Here is a 14136-nt window from a genome sequence, read left to right as displayed (position 1 = left end):
TTCAGCTCGGGTCATGATCTCGCGGTCTGTGAGTTCGAGCCCCGCGTCGGGCTCTGTGCTGACAGCTCAGAGCCTGGAGCCCGTTTCAGATTCTGTGTCTCCTTCTCTCTCTGACCCTCCCCTATTCATGCTCTGTCTCTCTCTGTCCCAAAAATAAATAAACTTAAAAAAAAATTTTTTTTTAAAAAGAGGAAATTAAAAAGTATATGGCAGCCAATGAAAATGATAACACCACAACCCAAAATCTCTGGAATGCAGCAAAGGCAATCATGAGAGGAAAGTATGTAGCAATCCAGGCCTTCCTAAATAAGGAAGAAAGATCTCAGATACACAACCTAACCTTACGCCTTAAGGAGCAAGAACAGCAAATAAAACCCCAAACCAGCAGAAGACAGGAAATAATAATGATCAGAGCAGAAATTAATGCTATAGAAACCCCCCCCCCCAAAAAAAAAACAGTAGAACAGATCAATGAAACAAGAAGCAGGTTCTTTGAAAGAATTAACAAAATAGATTAACCACTAGCCACTTTGATCAAGAAGAAAAAGGAAAGGACCCAAATAAATAAAACCAAGAATGAAAGAGGAAAGATCACAACCAACACAACAGAAATAGAAACAATAATGAGAATATTATGAGCAATTATATGCCAATAAAATGGGTAATCTGAAGAAATGGACAAATTCTTAGAAACATATACACTACCAAAACGGAAACAGGAAGAAATAGAAAATTTGAACAGACCCATAACCAGTAAGGAAATCGAATTAGTAATCAAAAATCGCCAAAAAACAAGAGTCCAGGGCCGGATGGCTTTCCAGGAGAATTTTGCCAAACATTTAAGGAAGAGTTAACACCTATTCTCTTGAAGCTGTTCCAAAAAATAGAAATGGAATGAAAACTTCCAAACTCTTTCTAGGAAGCCAGCATTACCTTGATTCCAAAACCAGAGACCCCACTAAAAAGAGAAGTATAGACCAATAACCGCTGATGAACATGGTTGCAAAAATCCTCATCAAGATAATAGCCAACCAGATCCAACAATACACTAAAAAAGTTATTCACCACGACTAAGTGGGATTTATACCTGGGATGCAGGGTTGGTTCAATACCTGCAAAACAATTAACATGATCATCACATCAATAAAAGAAAGGACAAGAACCATATGATCTTCTCAATAGATGCAGAGAAAGCATTTGACAAAATACAGCACCCTTTCTTGATAAAAACACTCAAGAAAGTAGGGATAGAAGGAGCATACTTTGAGATCATAAAAGCCATATATGAATGACCCAACGCTAATATCATCCTCAATGGGGAAAAACTGAGAGCTTTCCCCCTAAGGTCAGGAACAACACAGGGATGTCCACTCTCGCCACTGTTATTCAATATAGTATTGGAAGTCTTAGCCTCTGCAATCAGACAACACAAAGAAATAAAAGGCATCCAAATCGGCCAGGAGGTGGTCAACTTTCACTTTTCACAGATGACATGATACTCTATATGGAAAACCCAAAGAGTCCACCAAAAACTGCTAGAATTGATTCATGAATTCAGCAAAGTTGCAGGATATAAAATCAATGCACAGAAATCGGTTGCATTCATATACACTAACAATGAAGTGACAGAAAGAGAAATCAAGGAATCAATACCATTTACAGTTGCACCAAAAAACGTAAAATACGTAGGAATAAATCAAACCAAAGAGGTGAAAATTCTACATGCTGAAAACTATAGGAAGCTTATGGAAGACATTGAAGAAGACACAAAAAAATGGAAAAAGATTCCATGCTCCTGGATAGGAAGAACAAATATTGTTAAAATGTCGATACTACCCAAAGCAATTTAATATTCAATGCAATCCCTACCAAAGTAATACCAGCATTCTTCACAGAGCTAGAACAAATAATCCTAAAATTTGTATGGAACCAGAAAAGACCCTGAATAGCCACAGCAATCTTGCAAAAGAAAACCAAAGCAGGAGGCATCACAATCCCAGACTTCAAGCTATACTACCAAGCTGTAATCATCAAGACAGTATGGTACTGGCACAAGAACAGACACTTCTCTGCAGTGAGGATGCAGAGAACAAGGATCTCTTTTGCGTTGTTGGTGGGAATGCAAGCTGGTGCAGCCACTCTGGAGAACAGTATGGAGGTTCCTCAAAAAACTAAAAATAGAACTACCCTACGACCCAGCAATTGCACTACTAGGCATTTATCCACGGGATACAGGTGTGCTGATTCAAAGGGACACATGCACCCCCATGTTTATAGCAGCACTATCAACAATAGCCAAAGTATGGAAAGAGCCCAAATGTCCATCAATGGATGAATAGATAAAGAAGATGTGGTATATATATAGAATGGAATATTACTCAGCTATCAAACGTATGAAATCTTGCCATTTGCAACTACATGGTTGGAACTGGAGGGTATTATGCTAAGTGAAATTAGTTAGTCAGAGAAAGACAAATATCATATGACTTCACTCATATGAGGACTAAGAGACAAAACAGATGAACGTAAGGGAAGGGAAACAAAAATAATATAAAAACAGGGAGGGGGACAAAACAGAAGACACCCATAGATATGGAGAACAAACTGATGGTTACTGGAGGGGTTGTGGGAGGGGGGGATGGGCTAAATGGGTCAGGGGCATTAAGGAATCTACTCCTGAAATCATTGTTTCACTATATGCTAACTAATTTGGATGTAAATTTTAAAAAATTAAAAATAAAATTAAAAAAATATAAAGTCCCTATGCATCATAAAAACAATTACCCACTATCAATTTCTATTCCCTGGGTTAGTTGTTATCCATTTTACCTCTTACAACCTTCTCAGTAGTTTCTGGATTCCCTGCTTGATCTCTTTGGTCCTCACACCATAAACAATGGGGTTCAGAGCTGGGGGGATGAGGTGGTGCAGGATGTTGAGCAGGATGGGGACATCTGGAGGAATTCTCTTCCTGGCCAGGTTAGTGATGACCAGAACCAGCAGGACGGTGCTGAAGAAGAGGATGAGGATGAAGTGGGAACCGCACGTGCTCAGGGCCTTGGCCGCAGCACCCTCAGCCTTGATCCTTAGCACAGCTTTCAGGATGAAGGAGTAGGAGAGAACAATAAGGATGAGGTCAGAGCCCAGGAGGGTCCAGCCTGCCACAAACTGGTAGAGCCGGTTGAAGGTGATGTCATCACAGGAGAGTTTGGACACAGACAGGTTAGTGCAGATACAGTTCTTGATGATGTTCCCTGCACAATATCTGAGTCGGGAAGAAAGGACTGGAACAGGAAGGAAAAAGAGGCCATTCCGGGCCACAACAAATATGGTAGCTCTAACCACAAAATGGTCGGTGATTATGGATGGGTATCGCAGTGGGTGGCAAACGGCCACATAGCGGTCATAGGCCATGACCATGAATGTGCAGGACTCCATGGCAAGGAAGCAATTCATGATGAACATCTGGAGGAAGCAGGCAGAGAAGCTGATGGACCTGAGGTCAAACCAGAAGATGGCCAGGACCTTGGGGATGACAGTCAGGCAGAGCACGATGTCCAGCAGGGAGAGGAGGCTGAGCAGGTAGTACATGGGCTCGTGCAGAGAGGCCTCCAGCTGGATGGTGAGCAGGAGGGTGACGTTGGCCCCCATGGCCAGGAGGAAAAGGAGGCTGAGGGGCAGAGACAACCAATGCTGCCAACTCTGGTAGTTAGGGAAGCAGATGAGGAGGAATTCGGAGACTGGAGCAGTGGAGTAGTTGCTGGGTGAGGCCATGTAAAGTATTCTGTACAAGTTAAAAATCCAGAGTCCCTTAAAATGTAGGACAAAATACATTAACATAGAAAATATGTGTTCTATATGGAGTAAAATTCAGGTTTCCATGGGTCTCTTAACCTATCTCAATGAAGTTTTTGAATAATCAATAGCGTCACCATCATCATCATCATCACCATATCAATATTTGCTGACATTAACTGAACAGTTACCATGTGCTACACATTACGCCGAATGTTTATATTCATTAGCACATTTAGTCCTTTAAATAAACACTTAAGATTAATAGTATTGTTATCCTAATTTTCCAGATAATTAAAAGGAACAAAGAGGGGCAAACTTTTTTGATAAAAATTATACATCCAGTAAGTACTGAAGCCAAGTCTGTGACAAAAGAGTCTGACTCTAAAGTCTCTGCTTTCAGCCACTATACATTGTTTAGCCTCAACAAGCACAATTACTTACTAAGCCCCACTTTCCTTCAGAGTTTAGGACTAGCTTATGGAGAGCTCTGTTCAGCAGAATACATGGAGGTCCTAGAAAAGGCCAGCCCCCTAATCCATATACTTGGACAGGGCCTGACTTCAGGGTTTCCAATTTTTATTCTTTAGGAAACATTGGAATGGAGGTAGGGCATCCCTTGACTCCACCCAAGAAGAATAATATCTTCTAGTACCAAACAGGATTTCACTTTTTTTTAAAGTTTATTTATTTATTTCGAGACAGAGAGAGAATGCACAGGAGGGGGGGAAGAGCAGAGACAGAGGGAGAGAGAATCCCAAGTAGGCCTCACATCTAGCATGGAGTCCAATGCAGGGCTCAAACCCACAAATCATAAGATAATGACCTGAGCCGAAAGCAAGAGTCCCACATTCAACCAACTGAGCCACCCAGGTGCCCCAGGATTTCACTTTTAAAAACACAGTGTTTATCACTCATACTGGGTTATTTCCTGTGTTTCTCTTGTGCTTTGTGCTCTCAAGAGTGCTTTCTTTGGTTTGGATTCCTTAGAAAAGTCTTACAGTTTAAGGGGTACATTAAGAGTCTGACTTGGGTTCAGGTCATGATCTCACCATTTGTGAGTTCAAGCCCTGTGTTGGGCTCTGTGCTTGGAGCCTGGAGCCTGCTTTGGATTCTGTGTCTCCCTCTCTCTCTGCCCCTACCCCTCTCAAGCTCTATATCTCTCTGTCTCTCAAAAGTAAATAAATGTTTTAAACAATTTTAAAAAAGAAACGCCTATGTATTTCATATTTTGGTGTACTGAGGATACACCAGTAGGTTCACCAAAGGTAGATTATGAGCTAGATAAATAAGTATGGTTCAAGTATATAAACCTATACAGGATCTATTTATCTGGTAAGCAGCACTGTCTGTGATTCCTTATAGCCAAAATCCAATTATCCTATCTATATGGAATCTATGATCTGTATGCTCATATACTTTGATTTTTTGTTTCTTTTGTTGGGTACCATCTTATTTACCTCACTACTAAACAAAGAACAGAGTGGCCAAGTACTAAGAAGACTGACAGTAAGGGCTGTCATAGCCAAAGAAGCAGAAGAGAGTCAGCTAGTCAAGACAGACTAAACGAAAGAGCTCAGGCAGCAAATAATCAATATAATCAAGTGGGATTATTGACCCTGCTCATCTGTCCTATATGACAAATATCTTCAGAAAGAATAAATTGTGTGAGAGAAGGTGTTAGACTAGCTGTCAAAAAATATAAAATCCAAGGAATTTCACTCCAAAAATCCCAGACTTTCCAAATGTAGATTATATAATGCGCGCGCACACACACACACACACACACACACACACACACACACACACGCACTTTCTACTGATTATAGGGCTTTAAAACAAGCCAAGGATTCAGGAGCTAAAACTATAGAAGGAACAATTATGTATCAGTTCTGTCCTTCATTTTCATATGTGATTAGGAAAATGACTCTCAATGTGAATCAGAAATTTAAGAAGGATTGGGGCACCTGGGTGGCTCAGTCAGTTAAGCATCTGACTTCAGCTCAGGTCATGATCTCACAGTTTGTGGGTTCAAGCCCCATGTCAAGCTCTGTGCTGACAGCTCAGACCCTGCTTCTGATTCTGCATCTCCCCCTCTCTCTCTGCCCCTCCCCCATCGAAAATAAATAAACATTAAAAAATTAAAACAAAAGAAATTTAAAAAGGAAAGAAAACATAGTTACATTTTTAGAAAATGCTTGTCCTTTCCATGAACCTCAAGTTCTATATCCTCAGAGTGACCCACTCTACTTGAATAAGCAAGAAAATACTCAGTGGCTTCCCTGTACCTGGTCTTAATATTATGCATACAAATGTATGGCATGGATTAACCAAACACTGGTATCCTAATTAATAGAGGAAAATTGACTTAACAACCCTTTTAAAACATTATAGTTGTGACTCAAATAAAGTTGATCTTACAAACAGTGGGAAAGAGACAAAAGCACAGATGAATGAAGCAATGTGATATGGTTCAAAGTTGGCCTCCAACAAATGAATTCCAAGTCTGGCTCTTATACTCATTGTATGATTCTGTGAGCTACTTAAACTCTATGATAGGGGCGCCTGGGTGGCTCAGTCGGTTAAGCAAGTGACTTCGGCTCAGGACATGATCTCATTTGAGCTCACATCAGACTCTGTGCTGATAGTTCAGAGATGAGAGCCAGCTTCAGATTCTGTGTTTCCCTCTCTCCCTCTCTGCCCTTCCCCCATCCATGCTTGCTCGCTCGCTCTCTCTCAAGAATAAACATTACAAAAATTTAAACTCTATGACATATACATCCCTCATTTACGAAATAGATAAATGATATTTAACTTCAGGTGTTGTGGAGAGAAAAAGGGGCTATGATCTCCTGAAGTCCTGTTAGGCCCAGAGATACAAGGAGTTGAGAGCATCAGAGAAGGATACAAAAATGAGGCAAATCCACCTGGGGGAGAAGAAGGACTCTCTGTGTAGGGAATGGTAAGAGAAGAAACATCAATGTGGATGATCAGTATGATTGGTGGTGAGGTGCTAGGGGGTGATAGATCCTAAGTTCTTTGGGGGAAGGAAGCAGGAGAGCAGAGGGTCAGGAGACATGGTTAAGGTGTGCAGGGGCAGCCCTGTGAGGCCCACCTGAGGGCAGGCATTATCACATACACTGTAAGGAAGCACAGAGAACTTGAAACAGGGAAGTGATGTGCTGTAGATGGGACACAGGGAATCACACAGCAGGGAGGGAGGCTTTCAGAGAGTCCTGAACAGTACAAAGGAAAAGTGATGAAGATCTGAATGCAGGCCATGTAGGTGGAGAAGAAGGATGTATTCGAGTTGTGGGGAGAACTACAGGATTTAGTGAAAGAAAGGATGAGCAGGCAGAGAGACTGGAGTCCAGAATGTCACCAAGCACCTTTTAGTGATACAGGGAAAAATGTCCTTTTCAGACCTCCTATAACACTGGTATTTTCTCCCAGGTAGCAATATACTTTTGGCTCTGGTTTAGTAAATTCCATAAGAGCTGGGACCATTTTTCCTCTCTTTCTGTATTCTCCTCAGTGAAACTGAGGCCTCCTAATGTGAGCAATGAGGACTTGTTGGGTATCTGGGACATTGTTCTGATATTCAGTATCCAGTTCCAGTACTGGTAGACTGACATTTACAAGGGGGTGATCCTTGTGCTAAGTACTATTGACCAAACATGGTCTGTGATGATGATACACTGACAGTCTATAAGGTCAGGCAAGTCTTGAATAAACAAAATTACAAGAGAAGACTCAAGCCAAGACTGGAAAATGGAGTGACCACCTTGACTCATAGATGAATTTAGACGAGGACAGAAAGGAAGATTCTCACCCAGCCAGGCACAGGGCCTTGGTCACCCAGCCATGGTATGGGAGGGGGCCTTGGAGTCTACGGAAGTTTGCAAACCCTTATGGACACAAAATGACTCAGCCTCATCCCTGAATGAAATAACAGCATGAGGTCAGTCCCTGCCACTCAGCCTTACACCAGATCTAAGCATCTTAGCAGGGTCAGCATGTACACCAGACCCTATTGAAAGAGTTCCTTTTCCTTTATGTACTAGGTTTCTGGATTTCTCTGTCCTCTCATGATCTCCTTCCTCACAGTTTTCCTGCTTGGTCCAGCTTGAGACTCACCAGTTTCAGAAAGCTGCACTGCTGCTGTTTCTGGCTGTCAGAGAAAGCACTAAACTGACCCCTCCATGAGTTCTGGAGGCTGGTTTTATGAACTTTGGCTCCACTGTGCCCCCTCTCTTTCCATTGCTCACCAGAGTTGGTGCTCTTGTTAAACACTTGGGCCCTCAGGCCCTATGGTCTATTTCCCAAGAGAACGTGTTGTAAAAGGCTTAATTCAGCATTTTCAATACAGTAAGGGCAGGGGGCTCTTGGGGAGTCTAAATAAAGAAGCTCTGGGAAAAGAAGGGTAAGGAAACTGCATGATGAGAATCTTCTCAGGGAAAATTTATACGGATGCACCTGAGGGGAAGAAGTGAGTAAACTCTCCTCAGCCCTATAACTCCATGGAGGAGGTGACAGAGGAACATCCCCAGAAATCAAAGGACATGGGCCTCAGAGGAGCATGGACCATGGGCAACCAGGGGCCAAGGAGCACTTTCCCTGTGAGCCCCTCTCCTGCAGTGGGAGCACCAGTGGTCTTGACACAAGCACATCCCTGGGAGGGGTCCTGTTTACACACATGTGGTCTCATGGCCAAGATTTTACCTTCATGGCTGTGCTTGGTTTAAACTCTGTCGCATAAGTATGGTTGCAGAAAGTTCAACTGTTAACAGTCTTCACCTTCCACAGGGCAACACTTGGCATTGCTTCCTTGGGGAACAAGTGGAACTTCCACCAGTGCAGCCACCTCTTTGCATTGATGCACAGTAGGACTTAGAAAATAGCCTTTCCTGTGGACCTTCCCAGATGCGTCTTAGGATAGGGACTTTCCAGCTAAATGTAGGATCTTTGGGGTTTGGGGCACAGGAATCTTGGAGAGAGGAGAGCAAGTGGAGTCTGGTTCTAGGTCTCACACTTCTTACCCACAACTGCTGAAGAAGACATCAGGGCAGGAATGTACCTGGAAAATAATCTTGTTCCCTACATGCAGTAACTACTCTCCTTGCCCCACCTCTGCCTTGCTTCTTGAAGGTCGTGGGGAAAGTGTCAAGGACCTTGTCAGCATCAAATAGAGTTGATAGATGTGCTAAATGAAGAAAACTCTCTCATTACTGAATTATCGTTCAATGAAAGAATGTTGCTAGAGCATACCATTTCCTCTAGGCAAAACACCCTGGTCCCTGAGTTTCTTATAAATTAATAATCCCTCTTCACTGTCAGATTATAGGGATATTGGGAAAGATCATTGGAAGCTTACATTTGAACCCTTGTTCTACGTTTCTTACGTTTGAACCCTTTTCTGGTTACTTTTCCTTGAAGAAGTTTCATTAGCTCTCAGAACAACAATATCCTTACCTGAAATATAGGCATACCAAACTTTCCAAAACAGATTTGTTGCAAGGATAAAAATTACTTTTACTTTTTCATTGAACAAACACTTTTACCCTACTTTGACAAAGCACTACATATTTGAAATATGTACATCAAGGAATGGTTTCTTCCACTTTAGAGAGGGAAACCAAGACTTTACATACAGCCACACCAAGGATACTGCTTGTAACAATAAAAACAAATCTTCGGAGTTCTTAAAGTGTCATGTTACTCTGAATATTACCTGATTTTTCATTTAATGCTTATAACAACCTAATGAGATACATATTACAAAAGGCAACAACTATAGTTACCAATTCCCAATAAGGAATAAAAAATACATGTTTTGGATTTTAATGTGTCCCCCAAAATGATATATTGAAGTCCTAACCCTCAGGTACCTGTGAATGTGACCTTATACAGGAATAAGATCTTTGTAGATCTAATAAAATTAAGAGCTACCAGTTAAGATTGGCGGTTGGAAGATGGCGGCATAGGAGGACGCTGGGCACACCGCGCATCCTGCTGATCACTTAGATTCCACCTACACCTGCCTAAATAACCCAGAAAACTGCCAGAGGATTAGCAGAACGGAGTCTCCGGAGCCAAGCGCAGACATGAGGCCCACGGAAGAGGGTAGGAAGGGCGGCAAGGCGGTGCACGCTCCACGGACTGACGGGAGGGAGACAGGGCAGAGGGGCAGCCTGCCGGCCAAGCAGAGCCCCCGAGTCTGGCTGGCAAAAGCGGAGGGGCCGGACGGACTGTGTTCCGATGGCAAGCGCGACTTAGCGTCTGGGAGGTCATAAGTTAACAGCTCTGCTCAGAAAGCGGGAAGGCTGGAGGACAAAGGGAGGGAGAGCTGCTGAGCCCCTAGACGACACAGCTCAGTTTGGTGGGGAACAAAGGCGCTCGCCAGCGCCATCTCCCTCGCCCATCCCCCAGCCAAAATCCCAAAGGGAACCAGTTCCTGCCAGGGAACTTGCTCGCTCCGGGCAAACACCCAACTCTGTGCTTCTGCGGAGCCAAACCTCTGGCAGCGGATCTGACTGCCTCCCGCTGCCACAGGGCCCCTCCTGAAGTGGATCACCTAAGGAGAAGCGAGCTAAGCCTGCCCCTCCTGCCCCTCTGCACCTTGCCTACCCACCCCAGCTAATACGCCAGATCCCCAACACCACAAGCCTGGCAGTGTGCAAGTAGACCAGATGGGCCACGCCACCCCACAAGGAATCCTGCCCCTAGGAGAGGGGAAGAGAAGGCACACACCAGTCTGACTGTGGCCCCAGTGGTGGGCTGGGGGCAGACATCAGGTCAGACTGCGGCCCCGCCCACCAACTCCAGTTATACACCACAGGACAGGGGAAGTGCCCTGCAGGTCCCCACCACTCCAAGGACTATCCAAAATGACCAAACGGAAGAATTCCCCTCAGAAGAATCTCTAGGAAATAACAAAAGCTAATGAACTGATCAAAAAGGATTTAAATAATATAACAGAAAGTGAATTTAGAATAATAGTCATAAAATTAATCACTGGGCTTGAAAACAGTATAGAGGACAGCAGATAATCTCTTGCTACAGAGATCAAGGGACTAAGGAACAGTCAGGAGGAGCTGAAAAACGCTTTAAACGAAATGCAAAACAAAATGGAAACCACGATGGCTCGGATTGAAGAGGCAGAGGAGAGAATAGGTGAACTAGAAGATAAAGTTATGGAAAAAGAGGATGCTGAGAAAAAGAGAGATAAAAAAATCCAGGAGTATAAGGGGAAAATTACAGAACTAACTGATACACTAAAAAGAAATAATATACACATAACTGGTATCCCAGAGGAGGAATAGAGAGGGAAAGGTGCTGAAGGGGCACTTGAAGAAATAATAGCTGAGAACTTCCCCGAACTGGGGAAGGAAAAAGGCATTGAAATCCAAGAGGCACAGAGAACTACCTTCAGACGTAACTTGAATCGATCTTCTGCACGACATATCATAGGGAAAGTGGCAAAATACAAGGATAAAGAGAAAATTCTGAAAGCAGCAAGGGATAAACGTGCCCTCACATATAAAGGGAGACCTATAAGACTCGTGACTGATCTCTATTTTGACACTTGGCAGGCCAGAAAGGATTGGCACGAGATCTTCAGTGTGATGAACAGAAAAAATATGCAGCCGAGAATCCTTTATCCAGCAAGTCTGTCATTTAGAATAGAAGGAGAGATAAAGGTCTTCCCAAACAAACAAAAACTGAAGGAATTTGTCACCACGAAACCAGCCCTACAAGAGATCCTAAGGGGGATCCTATGAGACAAAAAACCAGAGACATCACTACAAACATAAAACATACAGACATCACAATGACTCTAAACCCGCATCTTTCTATAATAACACTGAAAGTAAATGGATTAATGCGCCAACCAAAAGACATAGGCTATCAGAATGGATAAAAAAACAAGACCCATCTATTTTCTGTCTACAAGAGCCTCATTTTAGATCTGAGGACACCTTTAGATTGAGAGTGAGGGGATGGAGAACTATTTATCATGCTACTGGAAGCCAAAAGAAAGCTGGAGTAGCCATACTTATATCAGACAAACTAGACTTTAAATTAAAGGCTGTAACAAGAGATGAAGAAGGGCATTATATAATAATCACAGGGTCTATCCATCAGGAGGAGCTAACAATTATAAATGTCTATGCGACGAATACGAGAGCCCCCAAATGTATAAAACAACTACTCATAAACATAAGCAACCTTATTGATAAGAATGTGGTCATTGCAGGGGACTTTAACACTCCATTGACAGAAATGGATAGATCATCTAGACACATGGTCAATAAAGAAACAAGGGCCCTGAATGATACATTGGATCAGATGGACTTGATAGATGTATTTAGAACTCTGCATCCCAAAGCAACAGAATATACTTTCTTCTCGAGTGCACATGGAACATTCTCCAAGAGATCATATACTGGGTCACAAAACAGCCCTTCATAAGTTTACAAGAATTGAAATTATACCATGCATACTTTCAGACCACAATGCTATGAAGCTTCAAATCAACCACAGGAAAAAGTATGGAAAACCTCCAAAAGCATGGAGGTTAAAGAACACCCTACTAACGAATGAGTGGGTCAACCAGGCAATTAGAGAAGAAATTAAAAAATATATGGAAACAAATGAAAATGAAAATACAACAATCCAGACGCTTTGGGATGCAGAGAAGGCAGTCCTGAGAGGAAAATACATTGCAATCCAGGCCTATCTCAAGAAACAAGAAAAATCCCAAATACAAAATCTAACAGCACACCTAAAGGAAACAGAAGCAGAACAGCAAAGGCAGCCTAAACCCAGCAGAAGAAGAGAAATAATAAAGATCAGAGCAGAAATAAACAATATAGAATCTAAAAAAATGGTAGAGCAGATCAATGAAACCAAGAGTTGGTTTTTTGAAAAAATAAACAAAATTGACAAACCTCTAACCAGGCTTCTCAAAAAGAAAAGGGACATGACCCAAATAGATAAAATCATGAATGAAAATGGAATTATTACAACCAATGCCTCAGAGATACAAACAATTATCAGGGAATACTATGAAAAATTATATGACAACAAATTGGACAACCTGGAAGAAATGGACAAATTCCTAAACATCCACACTCTTCCAAAGTCAATCAGGAGGAAATAGAAAGCTTGAACAGACCCATAACCAGCGAAGAAATTGAATCGGTTATCAAAAATCTCCCAACAAATAAGAGTCCAGGACCAGATGGCTTCCCTGGGGAGTTCTACCAGACGTTTAAAGCAGAGATAATACCTATCCTTCTCAAGCTATTCCAAGAAATAGAAAGGGAAGGAAAACTTCCAGACTCATTCTATGAAGCCAGTATTATTTGATTCCTAAACCAGACAGAGACCCAGTAAAAAAAGAGAACTACAGGCCAATATCCCTGATGAATATGGATGCAAAAATTCTCAATAAGATACTAGCAAATCGAATTCAACAGCATATAAAAAGAATTATTCACCATGATCAAGTGGGATTCATTCCCGGGATGCAGGGCTGGTTCAACATTCGCAAATCAATCAACGTGATACATCACATTAATTAAAAAAAAAAGAGAAGAACCATATGATCCTGTCAATCGATGCAGAAAAGGCCTTTGACAAAATCCAGCACCCTTTCTTAATAAAAACCCTTGAGAAGGTCGGGATAGAAGGAACATACTTACACATCATAAAAGCCATTTATGAAAAGCCCACAGCTAACATCATCCTCAATGGGGAAAAACTGAGAGCTTTTTCCCTGAGATCAGGAACACGACAGGGATGCCCACTCTCACCGCTGTTGTTTAACATAGTGTTGGAAGTGCTAGCATCAGCAATCAGACAACAAAAGGAAATCAAAGGCATCAAAATTGGCAAAGATGAAGTCAAGGTTTTGCTTTTTGCAGATGACATGATACTATGCATGGAAAATCCAATAGACTCCACCAAAAGTCTGCTAGAACTGATACATGAATTCAGCAAAGTTGCAGGATACAAAATCAATGTACAGAAATCAGTTGCATTCTTATACACTAACAATGAAGCAACAGAAAGACAAATAAAGAAACTGATCCCATTCACAATTGCACCAAGAAGCATAAAATACCCAGGAATAAATCTAACCAAAGATGTAAAAGATCTGTATGCTGAAAACTATAGAAAGCTTATGAAGGTAATTGAAGTAGATATAAGGAAATGGAAAGACATTCCCTGCTCATGGATTGGAAGAATAAATATTGTCAAAATGTCAATACTACCCAAAGCTATCTACACATTCAATGCAATCCCAATCAAAATTGCACCAGCGTTCTTCTCAAA

The 14136-nt window shown here is 42.0% G+C and overlaps 1 protein-coding gene across 1 annotated transcript; it reads right to left on the bottom strand.

Moving 5' to 3' along the window:
• Positions 1–2832: 2832 nt before the first annotated feature.
• Positions 2833–11258, bottom strand: LOC144613068 (olfactory receptor 56A4-like). The gene is made up of 2 exons (XM_081790183.1): positions 11222–11258; positions 2833–3740 (listed from the first exon to the last, which is right to left on the bottom strand). The coding sequence occupies exons 1-2, from the start codon at positions 11256–11258 to the stop codon at positions 2833–2835; spliced, it is 945 nt and encodes a 314-aa protein (XP_081646309.1).
• Between the last annotated feature and the right edge of the window lie 2878 nt (positions 11259–14136).

The sequence above is a fragment of the Panthera onca genome, chromosome D1, assembly GCF_046562875.1.
Source record: "Panthera onca isolate mPanOnc1 chromosome D1, mPanOnc1 haplotype 2, whole genome shotgun sequence".
Taxonomy (NCBI): Eukaryota; Metazoa; Chordata; class Mammalia; order Carnivora; family Felidae; genus Panthera; species Panthera onca.
The sequence above is the reverse complement of the archived record's forward strand: the minus strand, read 5'-3'. Positions and strand labels throughout refer to the sequence as shown.